The sequence below is a fragment of the Lytechinus pictus genome, chromosome 5, assembly GCF_037042905.1.
Source record: "Lytechinus pictus isolate F3 Inbred chromosome 5, Lp3.0, whole genome shotgun sequence".
In the NCBI taxonomy this organism is placed as follows: Eukaryota; Metazoa; Echinodermata; class Echinoidea; order Temnopleuroida; family Toxopneustidae; genus Lytechinus; species Lytechinus pictus.
The window spans coordinates 4,161,073-4,180,991 of record NC_087249.1 but is presented as its reverse complement, the minus strand read 5'-3'; the positions used below and the strand labels follow the sequence as shown (position 1 = coordinate 4,180,991).

At 34.8% G+C, this 19,919-nt stretch overlaps 1 protein-coding gene across 1 annotated transcript; it reads left to right on the top strand.

The window, feature by feature from the left end:
• Nucleotides 1–1,249: 1,249 nt before the first annotated feature.
• LOC129262550 (uncharacterized) lies at nt 1,250–9,228 on the top strand. Its single transcript, XM_054900679.2, has 2 exons — nt 1,250–1,827; nt 6,050–9,228. The coding sequence occupies exons 1-2, from the start codon at nt 1,779–1,781 to the stop codon at nt 7,030–7,032; spliced, it is 1,032 nt and encodes a 343-aa protein (XP_054756654.1). The 5' UTR covers nt 1,250–1,778; the 3' UTR covers nt 7,033–9,228.
• The last annotated feature ends 10,691 nt before the right edge of the window (nt 9,229–19,919 follow it).

Sequence of the window (19,919 nt, the reverse complement as noted above, 5' to 3'; positions counted from 1 at the left end):
TTCAAATGTATTGAAATCCAATTTGCCTTCATTTTAATCAGTCTGATATCTTCAAATACCAATCAGCCAATCGGTAATATCAAAGTGAAGGTTGAGAATGATATTCTGCTTTGTCAAAGGAGAGTGCATGTCAACTTTATGATTTACTTTCCTCCATTCATACGACAAGAAATCATAATTGGTTTTATCGCCACTCGTCAGTGAAACCGTACTAAAAGATTTCCATTGGGCCTTGACGCGAATCGAAATAACATCCTTAAGTGATGGTTATCTCGATGTATTCTTAGCAAAGCTGGACTTAAGGAATAAAGAACTAAGGTAATGCCTTCTACGATTTCAGGATGTCTGCGATCACGGGAAGCCGAGCTAGCAGCATCTTGTTTCCAAGGCCAAGGAAGCCATATATCGGCAACTGTTGGTTTTATCCTGCTTCTGATGTGGTTTTATTACAGTCAGGGAGTTGTCCTAGGGATTCTTGAATAATGTTGCCATGATAATTTTGATAAATTTATATTCCTCTCTTCCCCTACTTTGTATTGATTTTCATACTTTAGGCCTAATGCCACTTGTTATAGTATTTCATCCGTATATATAGATTATACATTATGTTTTCTTCATTTGGTCAATCGTCCTACGTATAATTTTTCAGGATCTCTCTCTATCATGTGATCATGTAAAAGAAAATAATGACATGAATGAGGTGGTAAATTCAGGACTTTGAGTACTTATATAGTTACTGTATTTTTGCTTTTAGGACCTAGGAAGCAAAAAAACACCACGTGACATACTATACTAAATACCCAAAGTGCTATTTTAGCACAATACATGCTGAAATCAGGGATATGCAACAACATCCCTGCTGAAATCAATACCCGAAGTGTACTCATTATGCAAACCCCGAAAGTGTATAATTTAGCACTTTTTAAATGTTTTAGAGTGATGTTTCTTTCATTAAGAGATGCAGCTCAAGTTTGATCAACTTGTCATCAACATGATCAGTCTCATAGAACCTATATATATTTTTTGGTCTTCCACCCATTGGACATATATACCTTGACTGATAGAAAGGCTAAATGATTGACTGTTTGAACGATTACTCACATTAATGCAGCAGAGCTCTATCACTTTCAGCAAAATTTGCAATATTTGCAAAATGTCAAAAACAATCTGGTCTTATAATTGCTAAGCAACGCGTAAAGCCGGCAATTTTCTCTAAACTCAGATAAAGAATATGAATTAACCCGTGACCATTACAAGGGGGAATACTGAAGAAAGTAATTTATATCATGGGGGGAATAACACCTTGCTGAGAATAGCAAGGACCTCTTCCTAGAATAGATCTGTGCGCATAAACGGAAACCCCTAGCGATCCAGCTGTGGAAGTGGTAATTACTTGGATGATCATTCTATGCATTCTACGCGACTGCCTAATCATCGAGGGAGGGTTCGTTCATAGGGGCTGTTGCTTTGTACAATCCCCAATCCATGGTGCCATCTTTACAGATTGACAAAACGGTTGGGACAGTGTCAACGGGAGCTACGAGCTTTCTATCGGGGTCGTTCAGTTTCTTCCCCAACACTTCTGTCCATTATTGAAGTTTCTTCCTGAACGGGCTTTGAAACACTTACTGCTGGTTGTACGCCAGACGAGCACAGCTTGTTAGTGATTGAACAATCGCACTGCTCGTGACTTCACATTCGGACAACTTGCCTTTGTTTCTTCTCCCCGATTCTTTTGGATATCTTTGGAACACTTTGGTTTTAACACACCCTCCACGATGGGGAAAAGACGGTATATTTTCGGGATACTGACTGTTGCATTTCTTGGTGAGTTCTTGGCAGGATCGAAGAGTTTCTTCGTATTTATAATATTCTTAGACCTGTTAGAAGTAAAGTGATTATCCAACTCTCTGGACGTGAAATGAATATCATCCAATGTGGTTTTGGTATTAATCTTAATGCTTAAAGCTTTCTTTAATCGAATATACTATCTTGATAATCACGTATTTAAAAAAGATTAGTGAAAATTTGTTATCCCCTTTTAGATACCAACTAAGAAATATGATATGAGCAGATCATGTGATTAAAACATAAAGTTCAAATCTAATACCTAGATAGAGCAACAAGCGTTGGGTTTCAATTCGATTGTGTAAATCTCTCTATCTTCATTTCAATCTCTTTTTCAATCCCCCCCCCCTCTCTCTCTCTCTGTCTCCCCTTTCTTTTGTAATATAGGCCTAGTCACTAAAAAATTATAAGACATGTAAATGGCATTAAATTTGAAAGATTAAAACACATAATAGCATGGAACGCAATTTCTTCTTCCCTGATAAGCCTCCCAGAAAATTAAGTGGATCGAAAACCTAGCGTAAGCAAGAGCAGAGTTCAGTCCCTTATAAGTCAGAACTTCTGAGAGGCAGTGGAACTTTGAGGAGCTATGATATTCGTAGTTACCACAAAACACTTGGCTTCTGGAATTCGGTTTGCTTTAATTTTAGTTTTACTACCGCTGGGAGGAATGGAAGCCTTATTTATCCCCACGCCCTCACCAATAGCACTGGGCTGTCCTACAAGCGCTTTTTCGCTTACGAAAGTTTTAGCAAAGCTCTGTCGCGCTAACACAGTTTTGCTGTCCCACCCTAACCCTGCAAAATTCAGGATTTACCCTGCAATAGGGTTACTGAGGAAAAAAAATTGTTGACAAGTCGTTAGCAAAAATAACTCATGAAATTACATGACTTTTCATAATTCAACGAGACATGAGGCTCCTGTTTGATGTTCTCTGTTTATTGTGAACGAATATTGCAATTGAAATGTTCATTTTGGAACATCTGATCATTCAAAGGTTTTTGTCACATTCTAGAAAAACACACCATGGCGAAACATTAAGTGAACATCACATTGTCTTACCTAAAGATCTCCAAAATGTTTCAATCATAAGCAGTTCTTGCTTAAACCATTATTGACAAAATATAATGTGTGTATATCATTCCGTTGCACCGTTTTTGCCGTTACATATAACTCTCCTCTAATCCTATACTTGACAAACACGTCTTATAGACTAATACAGCTTCCATTTATTTCTACTTCAAATCCATTTTTAAAATCATATTTGTTAATCACTACTATTTGCCTATACAAGAAGCAAAATAGAAATACTTTTACAAATTAGCAAAATTTGTATTCATAGCCTAATGGAAGTTATACCAGTTCAGTGCCGCTAATCTAGAGATGTTTTAAGACTGTGCAATAACACGATTACAAGGACTGATGTCTTCTTGAGTGCAAAAGATCCAGACAATTATCTCTAAATATATCGATTCCCGATTAACTTGATATAATTCCCGCAGTCATGACTGAGATTGGAATTAAATAATTTTCTTTTCCTTCCGGTTCATTGTCGTGCAATGCATATATATCAATTTCAGAAAGCGCATCCTTTTGCTAGCAATTGTGTAAAGGAGTTCTGTTGGGGCTTAATTTCATAACGACATGTTCTCCAGTGAAAGATTAAAGTATCTGTCGAGGCCCCCTAAAACAAGGAGGTGCAGTCACGCAGAATCAGGTCACATGACTGTCTTGAAGAAAGATCGTTTGCGTCATTCACTTACATGTTGCCACAATAGTTATAAAACAATACGTTTGGAAAGGGGCCTACAAAGCAGTACTAGTCATCGAAGTGAAAAATAAAACATTAGGGTTTCTAATTCCAGCTGCATATAACTAGGTTTTTGTTAGATAAATTTATGTTATATTATCTTCAAAGGTATATTCAGCATTTATTGCTGTTTTTCTATTGTAAAAAAGGAATAAGTCTTCTTTTAAATCAGTTGTGAATAAACATAATATAATGTTTGCAGTCACACTAAATTAATCTGTGGCAAGGGTGACTTTTACCTGCACTTTAGGTTTATCATATTAATAGGCATATATTACAAGATGACATGATTAAAATTGCATCATGGGAACGATAAAATATCCGACATGAAAAGGTTAACGACTGATAGTGATAGTATTCAAGATAGCTGTGGCACATTGCATTTAAAATATTTACATAAACCGAATCAAGGGGTTTTAAGAAATAATTTTTGGTTATAATATGAATCTAGGTATTTCTGCCATAGTAAAGATAGAAATCGAAATGAAGTTGCAATTTGCCGATAAGGAAATTTGGATAATCGTCCAACTTGAATCTAATCAATGTATGGATGAAAACGTGATCATATTATAAAATGTTCGTCCTGCGTACCCCTGCCATTTCTAAAAAATGTTTTGTAAGCTTTTAAGACTATCACTGATATCACCAGTATCATTTGAACATTTTTTAAAAGTAAAATGTGGATTCAACCAGGTCAGAGCATTGAGTCATTATTTAGGGGAACCCTGGATAAAATCGTGGGCTGTATGTTCACTCAACATTTATGCGTCAGTGGATCCAGGGTTGTTATGGCACAACAATTCTACTGAATTTTACTGAAATATAAATCATAGATAATTTGCAATTTACCTGTGCAGGAACAGAGCAATGATTAAAATTGGATGATAGTATAATTATGTTGAAGAATAAACGGGACTGAAACATATTTTTTGTCCTGCCTCGTTGGACCAAAGATCTCATGACATCGCTGTGTATAATCCCAAGACGTTTACCACTTCTCATCAGCACTTTACCGTAATCGAATTGATTACATATCCAAAACGGATGATAATGCCAGTATTAAAACTACATTATCTCCCGTAAGTTCGTGGGGGGAGGATGTTAATTCAAATTATATCAAGACATGATGGTAAAATGATCAAAAGTTCCCTCTTTTGAACTATCGTTTCAATTGGTTACATTCTTATTGTTATATAAGACCAAACTCTGAAAATAGTAAATTATACTGTTGATAAAATTATAGCTAAAAAATGTAAATCATTCATCTTAATTTTCGACATATTCGCTATCTTTACCGTGAAAGGCCATACAAAGACCTCTAAATTTAATTATGTTATGGCCCTGGAATCAAATGTTCTTTATCCTAAATTTGATTTTACCAATTTTTATACGATTACTCAAAATTCGAAAGGGCCGGTAGTGGGTAATAGATTTTTACCCCTTTAGAAACGCAGGTAATGATCTTTGTTGTAATATTTGACGGTTCTCATCAGTTTAAGATTTGGTTATGTGTTGGCTGATGCGTCTGTAAGGGCGTCTGACTATCGCATTTGATCAATCATGAGGTTTATATCCGCGGGTTATATCCAGGGGTTTTCGTCGCCTCTTCATTCGGAAGAACAGAAATACACTATCTGATTGATGATACATAAACCAATTTCCTGTTCCCTTTGATGCAAGGATCAGCGAATTGCCCCTACCAGCATGTCCAATATTATCTATTCTCCCTTTTCCTTTGCAGTAGAGATTCATTTGCAAATCAAATTTATCATGCGTATATTTTGTAGACACTGATTATGATCAAACAGCGACTAGGTTTCAAACTTGTAATCTGCGTTATCTAATCAGAAGAATGATTGACCTCAAACAATACTATAAAATAACGTTTTATCTCTTAGTAATTTGAGAACGTAAACTTTTATTCATGATCAGTTCCTTGTCTATTGTATTTAGATTGAGGTAATTCTGAATGATTACACAATTTACAATTTATTTGACGATACCAAACGTTATTGATAATGATTAAATTCCAAGATTCAATTCTCTAGTTTTAAGTACTATACAGAAAGTATTGCAAAAAATTGCAGGACTTTACAGTTTTGTTCTGTAAGTAAAATATCACTTTATGAGATTCTGCTTAGAATTGTTAAGATTTTCTGCCATTTGAATCAAATATAATATATAATATAGCTTGCTTACATGACTTATGTTTAATCATTCTTTAAACCTTAAGAATTCTTGTTCTAAATAAAGCCAATTAAAGATATCTAACAACACAAACACATAGACACCCTATTGGTATTTGTTGAACAAACTATGAAGATAAAAATGATTACAAAGAGGAAAACAAGTTAAATTGAAGTCTTCTCTCTGTTTTATTTTTCTGAATAGTGGCATCAACCCTTGTTATTACTGCGGAGGGCGAATCGGATGAAAGAGGGAATAATGCCGGTCAAAGTCCATCTGCCTCAGGCTCTGGAAAGGGAGGAACCGGAGGTGGTGTTGGAGGCGGTGGAGTTATACCTGGTGTGAGTGCCGGTGCAGGTGGAGGGACTGGAGGGACTGGAGGTGGTAATAGACCAGGTTCATTCCCTGGATCCGGAGGTGGTGGTGGTACAGGATTCGCAGGAGGACCCGGAGGTGGAGCAAGGGGGGCTGGTGGACGTGGAACAGGCACTGCTGGAGTACCTGGAGGTGGTACAAGAGGTGGTGGAAGAGGAACTGGCGTCGGAATCCTTCCTGATATACAGGTTATTGATCCTATGAACCCTGCCATAGGAACAGGTTCCGGCTCACGGTATCCAGGCTACAACCCACGATCAACATACCCAGGACAAACTTTCCCAGGATCAGGCATCCCTGGACAAAGATTCCCGCACGTTGGAAATCCTGGAATGAACTACCCCGGAAGATATCCCACAATAGGACATGGTGGTTTTCCAGGACAAGGGGTCTTCCCCGGCCAACACTTTCCAGGACAACACTACCCAGGCAGCAACTTTCCTGGCAGGGGATATCCACCACATAGAGGATTACCAGGATCAGTTTTCCCACCAGTATTTCCCCGTAACGGTTTACCAGTAGGTGGACCAGGGTACAGGAACCCAAGCATGAACCCTAAGCGTTATCCAGGTGGGGGAAGAGGCTATGGTGGACGAGGCTTGTACCCTGCAGCGGGAGGTCCTGGATTCCATGGCAGGCATCTTGGAAATAATATCGCCGAGGTGAAAGGCCGTAACTTCGGTAAAAAGATCGGTATGGGTTTTGGCGCCCTTATGGCTGTTGTTGTAATAGGAGCGTTATGCGTTATAGGAACCGTGGTTTCAGTTTTAATAGCATGTGCTCGAAAAAGACGTCGCAATCAACTGAGATAGATAGATAGACATGGACACTTAACTGGCTTAGAAATATAAAGAGATATATAACATATAACAAGAGCTGTACCGTAACAACTGGAAATCGATCAAATGCATGAATGTCATAAATTCTTTGAACTTTTCAAGCAGTCAGTTCAACTTTTTCAGCCCCCAGTACAAGAACACTCCATTCCCTTATTTTTTTTATTTTATTGGACACGTGTGTGTGTTTCATAATGTCTATCCGTATTACGTGAAGACGTAGTGCTTTTTATCAGGTTATTTGCATTAAATCTGAACAACTCAAATTTCTTCTTCCTTCATCTTGAAATATCAAAAATCCTGTAAACATCCTTTAATAAGCGTGTCTTTACCAGTAAGGCCAACTTTAATTTAAAAAGTAATAATAATAATAAGTAGCTCACACTACTGTTATATAGATCATGTGAACTAATGTTCCTTCAGTAGTGTATGTTGATAGGATATTACTGAGTATAATCTACCTCGATCATCAAGACAAAGATCATGATCGAGATAGATTACATGACAAATATAGTATAAATATTGCTTGTGTATATTTTGTTTATAGTTATCCATTCAAATAATCCAATTATCATTATTCTAGTATGTATTCAGTTATGATGTGGTGCAATTGTGGGTTGTGGTTACATGCAACTGTTACAAGATGACATGTACACAATTCTGTCATTTTGATTTGTTGCTCAATAACAGTTTCAAAAGTGGTTATGAAAATGAATTGGTTGTTATTTAATGTTTGAACTTTATATTTTTTCAAACATTAAATAGTCTCAAGACGATTTAATTGTGTGCCCAGCCCAAAAGATCCAGGCATGAATTTTCATGTCAAGTTTCGAAAAGAAAATCAATTTCATTTGCAATTCACGTTTAAAATTTATGTTATTGTTAAACGTATAAGTATTACACAGTGTGAGATTATTTCTTGGCCGGTTCAAGAAACTTAAAGCTAATGTTTGGAATATGAATAGATAAAGAAAATATCTTTGCCGGTTCAAGGACGTTCTGATGTATTATCAAGGAAAATAAGAGCAAGAAAGAGGAAAATCGTTGGTATTAGTTGCTTTCTTGTTAAGAAAGGTTTTGTGGGGTTTTTTTTGGCCTAATTGTTAATGTCCAAGTTACAAGAGGCCATTTTTGTCTAAGAAACACATAATTTTTGTTCTTAATTTTATACAGATTGATACGTCCGTGAAAGAACCCTATTACTTGAAAGGTTATACTTTTCAAAGAATGAAATGTAACAGTTACTTTTATTAGTGGGTATTGTTAATGCAAGGTGCGGCACAACTGGGGTTAATTGATCCTATCATCCATTTTCACTCGATAAATCAATCAAAGTTTTTCCATTGTATATTCAGTGAAGTAACCATTATGTGAGATATATCTTATCAGGTCATGATCTAAATTATTGTAATAGGTTGAGCTGCAATATGTCATCGAAATATGCATATATAGATGTGAAAAAACTATGTGGTTTCACCAGCAGTTAGAATCATTTATTTTGGCGATGAACAGATTTATGCAAAACTGCTGTTTGCTTTCAGACAATGCCAATATTTGTGGCAGAATGAAATTAGCAAGGGATTATTTCCAAAAGCGCATCCTAAATCAACTGTGATTAATGCATTAATTTTTTATGATCTGATTCACTATGCGCGTCTATGGAAACAATATTCGTTGAAGACGTATTTTCCATTACTGTTTTCATTCTTTGGCTGAACCCTTTTTCTTCAAAAGACGTGACTTTGATAAGGCAATAAATGACAATGTTTTTATCTCTCAAAAAGTAACATTTTATATATTTGGACCAATCGTGTTTTGTACATAGCCTCATCAAACATAACGCCCTAAAGCAGTGCAAATGTGTTCAGACATGTCATGTAGGAATATTGTGTGTTTATCTTTTGCAGAAAGATATATATATATATCAGTACGATTTAGTCTCAGTAAAAAAAGTCTTGACAAATGAACTTTATCATGATGCTTAAATATATTTTATTTGTAGTTTATATAAATACATGTGTTTTTCTTCTTTTATGTTTTCATTGTATATATATATAAATTGTTCATTCACAACATGTACATGTATGTACAGAAGAAAATTAAAGACTGCATTTTTACCAAACGAAGAAAAAAAAATATCATGTTCAATTGGAGTGCAGATTATGTCAAATATCTCGGGTTCCCATGAAAACTTTGTGATGACAGAATTAGTAGTGAGGTAAATCGGAAATCGGAGTTAATTGCACCATTATTTAAATCCATAAATTAATAGTCATAGTTTTATGGTTCATTATCATAACTGATCTATCCAACTTTGGCAAAAGGAAGCAAGTGACATATCAGTCAAATTCGACTTATTTTTGTTTCTGAAACATCCTCTGTATGTTGCACATTCAAGCAAAAATTGGGAAAGAATTTATCGTTCTATAGAAAGATATTGAAGAAAATATGCAGTTAAATTGCATTAACGACTACGTAAATGACGAACACACATTGTTCATTTACAACAAATTATACTTTTGTATCTTGCTCCCTTCTGACAAAGTACGGCATCGATATCCGATGGTTGGGATTATTTTTAAAAGCAATTATATCATGATTATTATATCATGATTATTTCTAAAACTAATCATATTTTATATAATTCTCAATTTGTTTTCCGTTTTAGAACAGAAGTTTTTTGGAGGAAGGATGTGCTCATGAGTTGGCGTACATTACAACACGTGTGTGGGTGTGTGTGTGTATTTGTATGAGATCGTTTAGGACTGCCTGACGTGAAAATCTTTAACCATGATTTCATACGATAAAGATATTGCATGGTGTGGCCAGCGTTTTCATCTTACAAACTATAAATTTATATGAATTTGCGATGGAGGTTACATGTAGTGTTTTAATGGTCAACAATCTGACGACTACATGAACTATATCAAATCATGACGAATATCTATAAATATAATTCCAGTGATAAAATCGGGTCCACTGTAGATTTAGATCTGACCGGGAGATATAATTGAATTCATTTGTCTGCCACAGGAAAGAGGCTATCCTGAGGTTGATCTCTGAGTTAGGGGTCCGTCCTGGGTTGACATCTTTGACTTTAACCTCTCATGTACAACACAACTGGCACATGAGCCAATTTATAGTTGAATCCGTGAAATACTGACCGACATTGGGATCCATATTTAGTGAGCTTGTGGTTAGTACGATCTCAAACTGATTAAGTGACATAAATAGATTCGTTGACAACAAGGCAAATAGGATTCCGAGCTGGACAACACGCATTATGATTTTACTAGGTTTATCCTGTCCACTATTATGACAAACATATTTAATCTAAAAATGATTTGAGTTTATTCTTTGTATAAAGTAAAACAAAATAATATTTGATTCGGTGACACAACATTTGCTCCGGCGATAATTTTCATCCTAAATTGCCAATAAACACTTTACGTTTTGTGACTATAATGTTAGTTTGGTTCACTAAGTGTAATAAATTTCCTACATTTTTTTCTCTCTTTCATAAAATTAAAAAAAAAAATCCGAAACGTGTATATGGAAGTAACTATAGCTTTCCAAACAATTTCCAAAATAAAAGAACATTCGAGGTTTAGTTTCAGAAGATAAATTGATTATAGGGGCAGTAAAATTTCCGTCACATAATCATACCAGATTTATCACTTCATTAGCGAATCCCTTGTGATATAGTAAGACAGCTACATAAACCGAAGTTCTCCCTTATGTTCTTGAATATCAAATGTTGTTGACAATGAAATGAGCGCTGCCGAATTTTTTTTTTTCAGATGAAGAGGAAGCGTTCTATTAGCACCTAAACACGTCGTGCATGAGGGACATCCCATGACATGAAAACAGAATGGTCATGAGTAATACAACCTATGCCCTATATAAGAAAAGATAGACCATACACTGCAAAAACTCTGGTGTTGATTTAACACCGGCCCGGAATCTATATATGTCCACACCAGACAAGTGTTAAAAACACCAGTTTCGTTTTGGTCTAACACCAGATAGGTGTTTATACAACACCAATTAGTATTAATACAGCATTGGTTTGATTCCAAACTGGTGTTGTTTCAATACTTCTCTGGTGTGGACATATATAGATTCCGGGCTGGTGTTAAATCAACACAGGAGTTTTTGCGGTGTAAGTACACATAAAGCAAGCCTTGTACAGAATGTTACATTCAATGGTAAATATTTGTTACGCATCCAATACACTAACATGATTATATGATTAAAAAAATAAGTTTCTAGGTGATTTATTCTTAATCACCATGCGGATAACGCTGCCTTACACCATGTACACTGTCATAGTGGTGATGTTCTTAATTTGCCCTTAAAACGGAACAGATGGCTCTTGCACAGATTTGAAAATATAATAGGTCCTCAATTGACTAACAGATAAAGAAATTGCCAAAAGGGGCGAAAATCTAGCAAAAGGGTGGGCCAAAGTCTCGATAATATTATAAACAAATATATATCTATAAAATATCTACAATGGGGGCAGGCAGCCGAATAACCTATACATCTGGATCTGGAGTCTGCTTTCTACTGTAGACATGGTAGAATTATATGACAAAAAGTCACGAGAGATGGTGGTCAAGCCGTAAACATTTGATTCATATTGATTACACAGTTTGCTACAAACTCTTCTTTATAAAGGAAAACGCTAATTGTATGTATAATTCAAGGTTCAAGAACCAGATTTATTTAATTGAAATAAGCAAAAAAAAATACCTTTTTGGTTGTCTTGATAGCTTTTGGACTGTCACACTCTCAAGGCATTGGGGTTACAGCCATGGCAAATTGTCGGTAGATTAATTAGGATTGTCCTCGCTGAATAAAGTCATTATTTAAAGGGACCATTGAGGGCATACAGTTCGAGGCAGGAAATCATCCATAGACCCATGGATCTACCCAAGGGTGACACCTAATCACAGGAGTAATACATCCAATCCAGTGATCAATTAATATATCGCATAGGACAATTAATTTCTTTTCTTGTTTTCTTTCTTCAACATGCACGTTTTCATTAATATTGACCTAAAACTAAAATTTGCCCATTATAAATAGAGTTGAATAACACCTAAAGCACATATGTTGTTCCTTGCAACTTTGTCATAATTGCTTATACAATATTACTTTCTTTCGATTCATAATTTAGTATTTTCTAATTTTTATTTCTATCAATAAATAATAAAAATAAAATAATAACGTTTTATTTACCCAGGGTAGCCACTTCAGTTAGGAAACTGCTCTACCAGCGGGCCCTGCATAACATTAGATGCTAGTATTACCCTTCTCCAATCTAAATGCTGAGCGCCTAGAAAGAAGGCAGAAGGTCCCATTTTTATAAATATTTGGTATGACTCGGCCGAGGATCGAACCCACGACCTCCCGTTCATGAGGCGGACGCTCTACCACTGAGCCACCATGTCCGGTTTATTTATTATTATTATTTATTATTAAAAAATACCTTTCTGGTTGTCTTGATAGCTTTTGGCCTGTCACACTCTCAAGGCATTGGGGGTTACAGCCATGGCAAATTGTCGGTAGCTTAATTAGGGTTGTCCTCGCTGAATAAAGTCATTATTTAACGGGACCATTGAGGGCATACAGTTCGAGGCAGGAAATCATCCATAGACCCATGGATCTACCCAAGAGTGACACCTAATCTCAGGAGTAATACATCCAATCCAGTGATCAATTAATATATCGCATAGGACAATTAATTTCTTTTCTTGTTTTCTTTCCTCAACATGCAAGTTTTCATTAATATTGATATTTTCCTCCATCCTCTGCTGAGCTGCACAAACTCTGCAGATAAAGATTAACTCAATGTCGTGTGTAAAAAGACCATAATACAATAATAAATAAGTAGGAATTTATAAACAAATATAAGTGTTGTTTCTCAAGATACATTGTTCAAAGGTATAGATACAACAGTTGACACACCACGTGTCGGGTGGAAGGGCAATGGTTACTAAAACTAAACATGTCCCAAATGAGAGATTGCGGTTGTCTTCTATTTCGATTTGATTTGGAACGTTCCCCGAAAAAAGCGATTCATTCGGAAATTCAATTTGAAAAAAGAAGTCATCCATGCGTATTCATTCTCCAAACCATTAAAGGCGTAATCCACGATGAAAATTTCATCAAAATCGAACATGGAATAAGAAAGTTATGACATTTTAAAGCTCTGTAATATTCTGGTAAATACGTTAAATGCATGTTCGTACGGATATGCAATGAGCAAGCTGATGATGTCATATCCCCACTTATTATTTTGTATTCATTATATGAAATTGTATTTATTTAAATTGTGTCCATCACAAATGGCAAAAATAGGATAGACAGCTAATTTTATACATGCAATATTCATTGCAAAATAATAATTCAAAGGGAGACATATCATCTCATGTATGAGAATATCATATAATTATGACTTCATGTAGTAACGTAGGAAAGGGGTCAGTGGCGACGACATTTTATGCCAATGAATTACTAATTGTATTTATTTTTGTAAAAAGAAATGTATCAATATTTTTTTATGTTGTACACTATGTTTGTTAATAATTTCTGTTGGAAAAATGCTGAAATAAAATCAAATAAAAAAATAAATAAACATGACATAATCAGCCAACATAATGATTACTCATGACGACGTGCATATAACTTTTTCACATGTTAATCTGTTGTAGATATGTGCACATATCAAAGGACGAATTACTTGTTTTTCTTGCCGAAAATCCTTGAACCTAACGTCATTAGAAATTACACGCTGTATCTGAGAATAGAACAGTCTAGGTCTACATCAAGTCTAAATCACCACGTACTAACCACGCTAACTGTGAGCTATAAAAAGAAAGTTGAGTACATTGTTAACATGGATAGCAATAACTAACAAATCTCAACGGCAACCAAAGACTTTTTCGTGTTTTGCACGTTGGAGTAAACTTTTGCAATTCTTTATTCCAATGCAAAAATTCCTCGGTCTACGAGATTAATGATACACAAAGTTCTGGAGTAGGGTGCTTTTTTGATAAAAGGAACGTTTTCGATTTCTACCATAAACGTTTTTGTGTGGTCGAGCGTGCGTGTGTGTGTGGGATGAGGGTGAGTGTATATGTGCCGGCCGCAGCACATATGCCCGTGAGCAAGGCATTTAATCTACAATGCTCTTTTATCCTGCTTTCAAATATATGGAAATGCTATATGCATTATTGGCAACTGCGTGTGCACTTGTTAACAAAAAAATATATATATGTGCGGGTGTGCGTGTGTATTTGTGTAATTGTTTGCTTGTGCGGATAGGGGTAGGAGGACGTTCATGTAAGGCATGCAGTTGAGACGCCTGTGCAAAATTAACTATTGCTTTAAAAATTACCGTATAGTAGCAAACAATTCAGCATAACTTTGGTTTACAAAGTTTAAACAAAATTTTTGTAGAGATGGACAGTTCAAATTAAACATGTTATAAGTCAGATATTATTTCATGGACTGATACCACGATTATGAAGCATAGTTAACCTTTAAATATTCATTATATTTTGTATATTGTTTATTATCAATGTAATTTTGAAAGTAGACGACTTAACAGTATGGCCGCTTTTAGATTTCAGTCTACTAGAACTGAATTTAAAGCCTCAAATATGTCTGATTCGATTATATCTCTGGCACTACTGGGCCGGGCTTTATCAACTCTCCTCGAAGATTTCCCGTTGGCAAGGCCAACCTATGAATCATAAAACGACTAAAAATAATATTTGGCAGGGTTTGATGGGAAGAACATCTTTATTTGGCTTGTATGTCTTTTTGATTATTTAATTAGTTGTGAATTTATTATCTGACATCGCTTATTTCTGGGTACTGCAAGTAAGATGTTTCAATAAATGGCACTTATTTTTTCAGAAATTTCAGTGATTGGCAAATATGACAATTGATAGACAACAACAGCAACCGACTTCACTTTTTTTTTATTTGTTTGGATGTTCACCCTTTCTCTCCCACTTGTTTTTTTTTATAGTATTGTTTTCTATATTTAAACAACAATGCAAAAGACCACCTTAAATAGCATCATCTTAGTCCCTTGCATTTAGATTACCCAGAATGCAAAGTTTTATTTATGTAGTCTAATCATTTGCTCCTGAGCATATTGTATTGAATTTACTACATGATTTTAAGTCAGTACAAGGAGGAGGAGGGCATTTCCATTCAATATAACGAAATTAATGTGAATGGCATGTGTAAATCATGTAATAAAAGAATTGGAAAAACCAATTATCTTATCTATATTTCATTATATATAACGTCCGAAGCATTTTATCATAACTTCTCTTTATATATCATTCTAGTAGATAAATGGACTGAATATTGATTATTTTCCATAACGAATTCCAGTACACACAAATTTACAAATCAAGAATTCAAGATTCCAGACTATTTTTCGATATTAACAAACATTATGGAAAAGTATATTTAGCCTATAAGGTGAAAGAGATAAATTACATTTTATTTATTTATTTAGTGTACTAAACAAACGACGATATTCGTTCATCAGCAACTCGTCTTAAGGCTAATTGGCCAAATAATTATTTTGTCCATTTACTGTGTAGATCACATTTTCCCTTGTCAATATTTAATTCGTCTATTTTACAGTATGTCTAAAATCATATAGTGCAATGTCCATATCCTGGTGCCTGTGTCTGTGTCAGTGGTTGAGACATTTTGTATTTAGGCATGTCTATCTATAGTAGTCTGACTGGCATTTGAGGTTCCTTTGATCCTCATTAATGGGAAGCTTTCCAAAGAATTAAATAATCATGGCTTTCTTCATTTATCAAAGTATCAACAAATGATATGTAAATAGACGGGGTGCTGAAATGCATGCTCTTTCAGTAATCACATTTATCACGTTAATAGATTTAAAATTGGATGATACAAAATGAATCAAATTGTGAGAAGTACTTAAAGGGATGCTCCAGGCTGAGGGTAATATGATTTAAACAGATTTTAAAAAAATCAAACAAACAAAACACTGAAAATTTCATTAAAATTGGACAAGGAATAACAAAGTTATAGCATTTTAAAGATTTGCATTATTCCGGTGAAACATTTCTAGGCATGTCATGAATATTAAATTATCTAATTGATGATGCCATATCCTCACTTGTTCTTTTCATTTTTTATTGTATGTAATTAGATTTATTCAAATTCGTTCTACCAAGAACTGAAAAATTTGGATTGACAACTGATTTAGTGCATTGGAAATTAATGACTGCAACTTATTTCATTATAAAGGAGACACAATATTCACACATGTATGAAAACTGATACAATTATGATCTCATGTAATAACATAAGAAAAAGGAAAGTGGGGATGTGACATCATCAGCCCACCTGATCAATATTCATGATGACGTGCATATAACTATTTTCACGAAATATTGCTAAACTTTAAAATTCAATAAATTTGTAATCTGTGTTCCGATTTTGATGAGATTCTCAGCATTTTAGCTCTGTTATTTTTTCACTCTATTCATTCAGATATAAATATTTTGAGCCCGGAGCACCCTTTAAAGGATTACTACAGGCTAAAAGTAATATTATTTCAATATATAAAGTAAAATCGGACAGGCAAAACAATGAACAGGTCATCTCTACCGGTCAAAGCATAAAAAAGTTATGACATTTTTAAAGTTTATCATACTCTGTTGAAACAGGTCTATGCTCCTCATGAATATGCAATGAGCAAGCCGATGATATCATATCCCCACTTATGTTGTGTATTTTATTATATGAAATTATACATGGATCGACTAACTGATTTAATGTGTAAGACAATCATTGCTGCAATTTATTTTGTAACAAGGGAGACATGCACACACTTGTATGAAAGTATGAAATAATTTCGATTTCAGATAACAATGTTAGCAAACGGAAAATGGGGACATGACGTCATCAGCCCACATATTGCATATTCATGCCATGAGTACCTGCATATGACTATTTTAGGAAAATGTTGCAACAAAAATTGAAGTTGTTAACAGATGTTTATGAAATTGTTAGCACTCTTTTTGGTGAATTTTACTCTTTTTATTAAAAAAATATATAAATACTTTTATCCTAGACTACCCATTTAATACAGTATGTGTCCAGGGGCGGATCCAGGGGGGGGGGCGCCCGAACTTTCTTGTACCCATATTTTCCCCGATCAGCCGCTCAAAATTGATTTTATTTTTGTTTTTTTAAGAGGTAGTCCTAACAGTCACTATAGTTTTATTCTTTAAAAACACCATAAATATATGATAATCCATACGCCTTATCTTAATAGTGCGAGCGCAAAGCGCGAGCTACTTTTTGTTGTTGAAATTTCATGTATTTTGTCCTGAAAATTGAAAATTCTGGGCAATGTTTGCGATCCTGAAAAAGATGCATTTTTTTGTAATCATACACAGGATAGGTATATAACTAAACAATTGATGCGAGCGCGAGTCGCAAGCGGAAAAAGAAAATAGATTTAGGCCAAAAATGGGGAAACTCTATTCATGCTTTGTAAATCATGAAAATTGGGCAATTGGGTATATTCCTACATACATAATGCGAGCGCGAAGCGCGAGCAGAAATGTGTTTATATTCTGATCTGAAACTGGATGATTTAAGGACGTTTTAAATAACGAACAAACTGCGTATCTCAGTAAACATACGTGAGCGTGTTCTAGATTTAGACCTAGAATCTTGGCATTCTAAATACATTTTTTATGAAAATCAATAATGCGAGCGCGAAGCGCGAGCTGAAAATAATCCATATTCCAATATGAAAAAGGATCAATCTATGCACTACGTGTACTGTGTTGGAAAATTGTGAAGTGGATATGGATTGTACTTAATAAATAATGTGAGCGCGAAGCGCGAGCTGACATTTTTAAATTATTATTTTGACCTAGGATCGGGACATTCTAAGAACATTCGTCATATGAAAATGATGACTATCCTCCCATTCATCTTCCTAAGCACGTGATGAAACTTGCCGATATTCCATTCTGAAAAAGGACACTTTGTAGGAATTCATAGAAAATGTTATTTATTAATCTAAAAATCTAATGAGAGCGCAAAATTCGTTGATATCAAGGCCTGGAAACTGGACATTTTAAACAATTTTTGTAATTATGAATATAATGCATGGGTAAATGTATTTCTAACAATTGATCATGCGAGCGCAAATCACAAGCCGATTTTTTCACTGATAAACTGTCACGAAAATGGGATTTTTAGAAATTTGTTATAAAATTATTATAGAGGTATACATAAATCAATCAAAATGAGAGCGCGCAGCGCTAGGTGATACGTTTTGACAATCAGACCTAAAAAGGTATATGTTTAGAAATTTATTGAATACACGAAAAGTATAGGTACTTGACAAATCAAATAATGCGAGCGCGCAGCGCGAGCTGAAAATGTTGATATTCAAACCATAAAACATTTTACAAAGCACTTTAAAAAAAAAAAACCGGTTCGTAAATCAAAAAAATAATTAAAGCTCGATGTCCGAGTTGAAATACGTTTTGTATATTGACCTCAAACTTGATATTTTAAGCTCTATAGCAGCCTATAAAGCAAGATATGTATCATCGATCAGGCAATGCGCGAGCAAAAATTGTATACAGTGCCATGAAAGATTTTTTTATTTTTCAATTTCCAAGTCTTCCCCTCATATTATTTCATTAATTCGTCTTCCTCCTCTTATTTTTCTTTTATTTTTCTTTCTTTCCCTTTTTTCTTTTTACTCCGCCAATAGGGCGGGTGATCGGGCCCCTGGCCCCCCTGGATTCAGCTATGGGGTCAGTCAGTTTTCACCAAACAAAATCACTTGTACACCATCATATTGCAAGACGCAGTTTAAGTAATAAATATAAGACAAAAAATTACTGTTTTAAAGCAATATGTCAAGGCAACTGCAGGAGAAGTTTTTCCCTTTTCCTTCTCTGTTTGATTTTTTTCTCATGTAGTAAATTTACTTCAATACAAATGTGTATTATTTATTTTAGGGTACATCTCCATTGCCTCCTGTAGCTACTCAATTTTCGAGGATATTTAGTTAACTTATCGGATGATCATGTAACCGCTGAAACGCAAATCTAAAACCTGATGAAATAAACAGGAACATGGGGATATTGGGCTCATTTAAGGTACTTTGAAGAAATGAGTCACGATTAATCTTGCAACTTATCAGGGGCAAATGTATAAAAGCAGGGCTTTTATTAAACGAATTTTAATTATGTCGATGGCTGACATATGCAATGAATCGAATATTTTTCTTTTATTACTGTGTTGGTGTGTATAAAACACACGCTATTCCGTTAGAGTCCCTTTCTGCATATACAATAATCGTGGTAATAATATCGGGTTTTACTGAAAAGTTCGTTCTGTAAATATTAATCTTGCGTCATGTCGGATTAACGGGATTGGTTTAAGATTGCTAGAAATAACTCTGGGTGATTTTGACTTCCCGACTCCATCCACATGCGAGCACTCTTTATCCTTATAACATATATAATATCTCTTTGTGTTTTATGTTCCATCTATGACCAGTGTGCTACTTATAAGAAGCAATTTTCTCTCTTTAATACTTGAATATTCAAAGTTAATGAATGGTACATATCTCCAGGCTTTTGGTGACGACTTACGCTTTTTACTACATGCCGTTTTTTGTTGGGTTGTTCATATCAAATATAATTAATTGACTTTTTAAAATAAAACTGTTAAATTTTAAACAGCAAAAGTTCTCAACCTCTTGACCTTTCCATGTTCATAAATTATGTATTTTATTTATAATTCATTGTTAT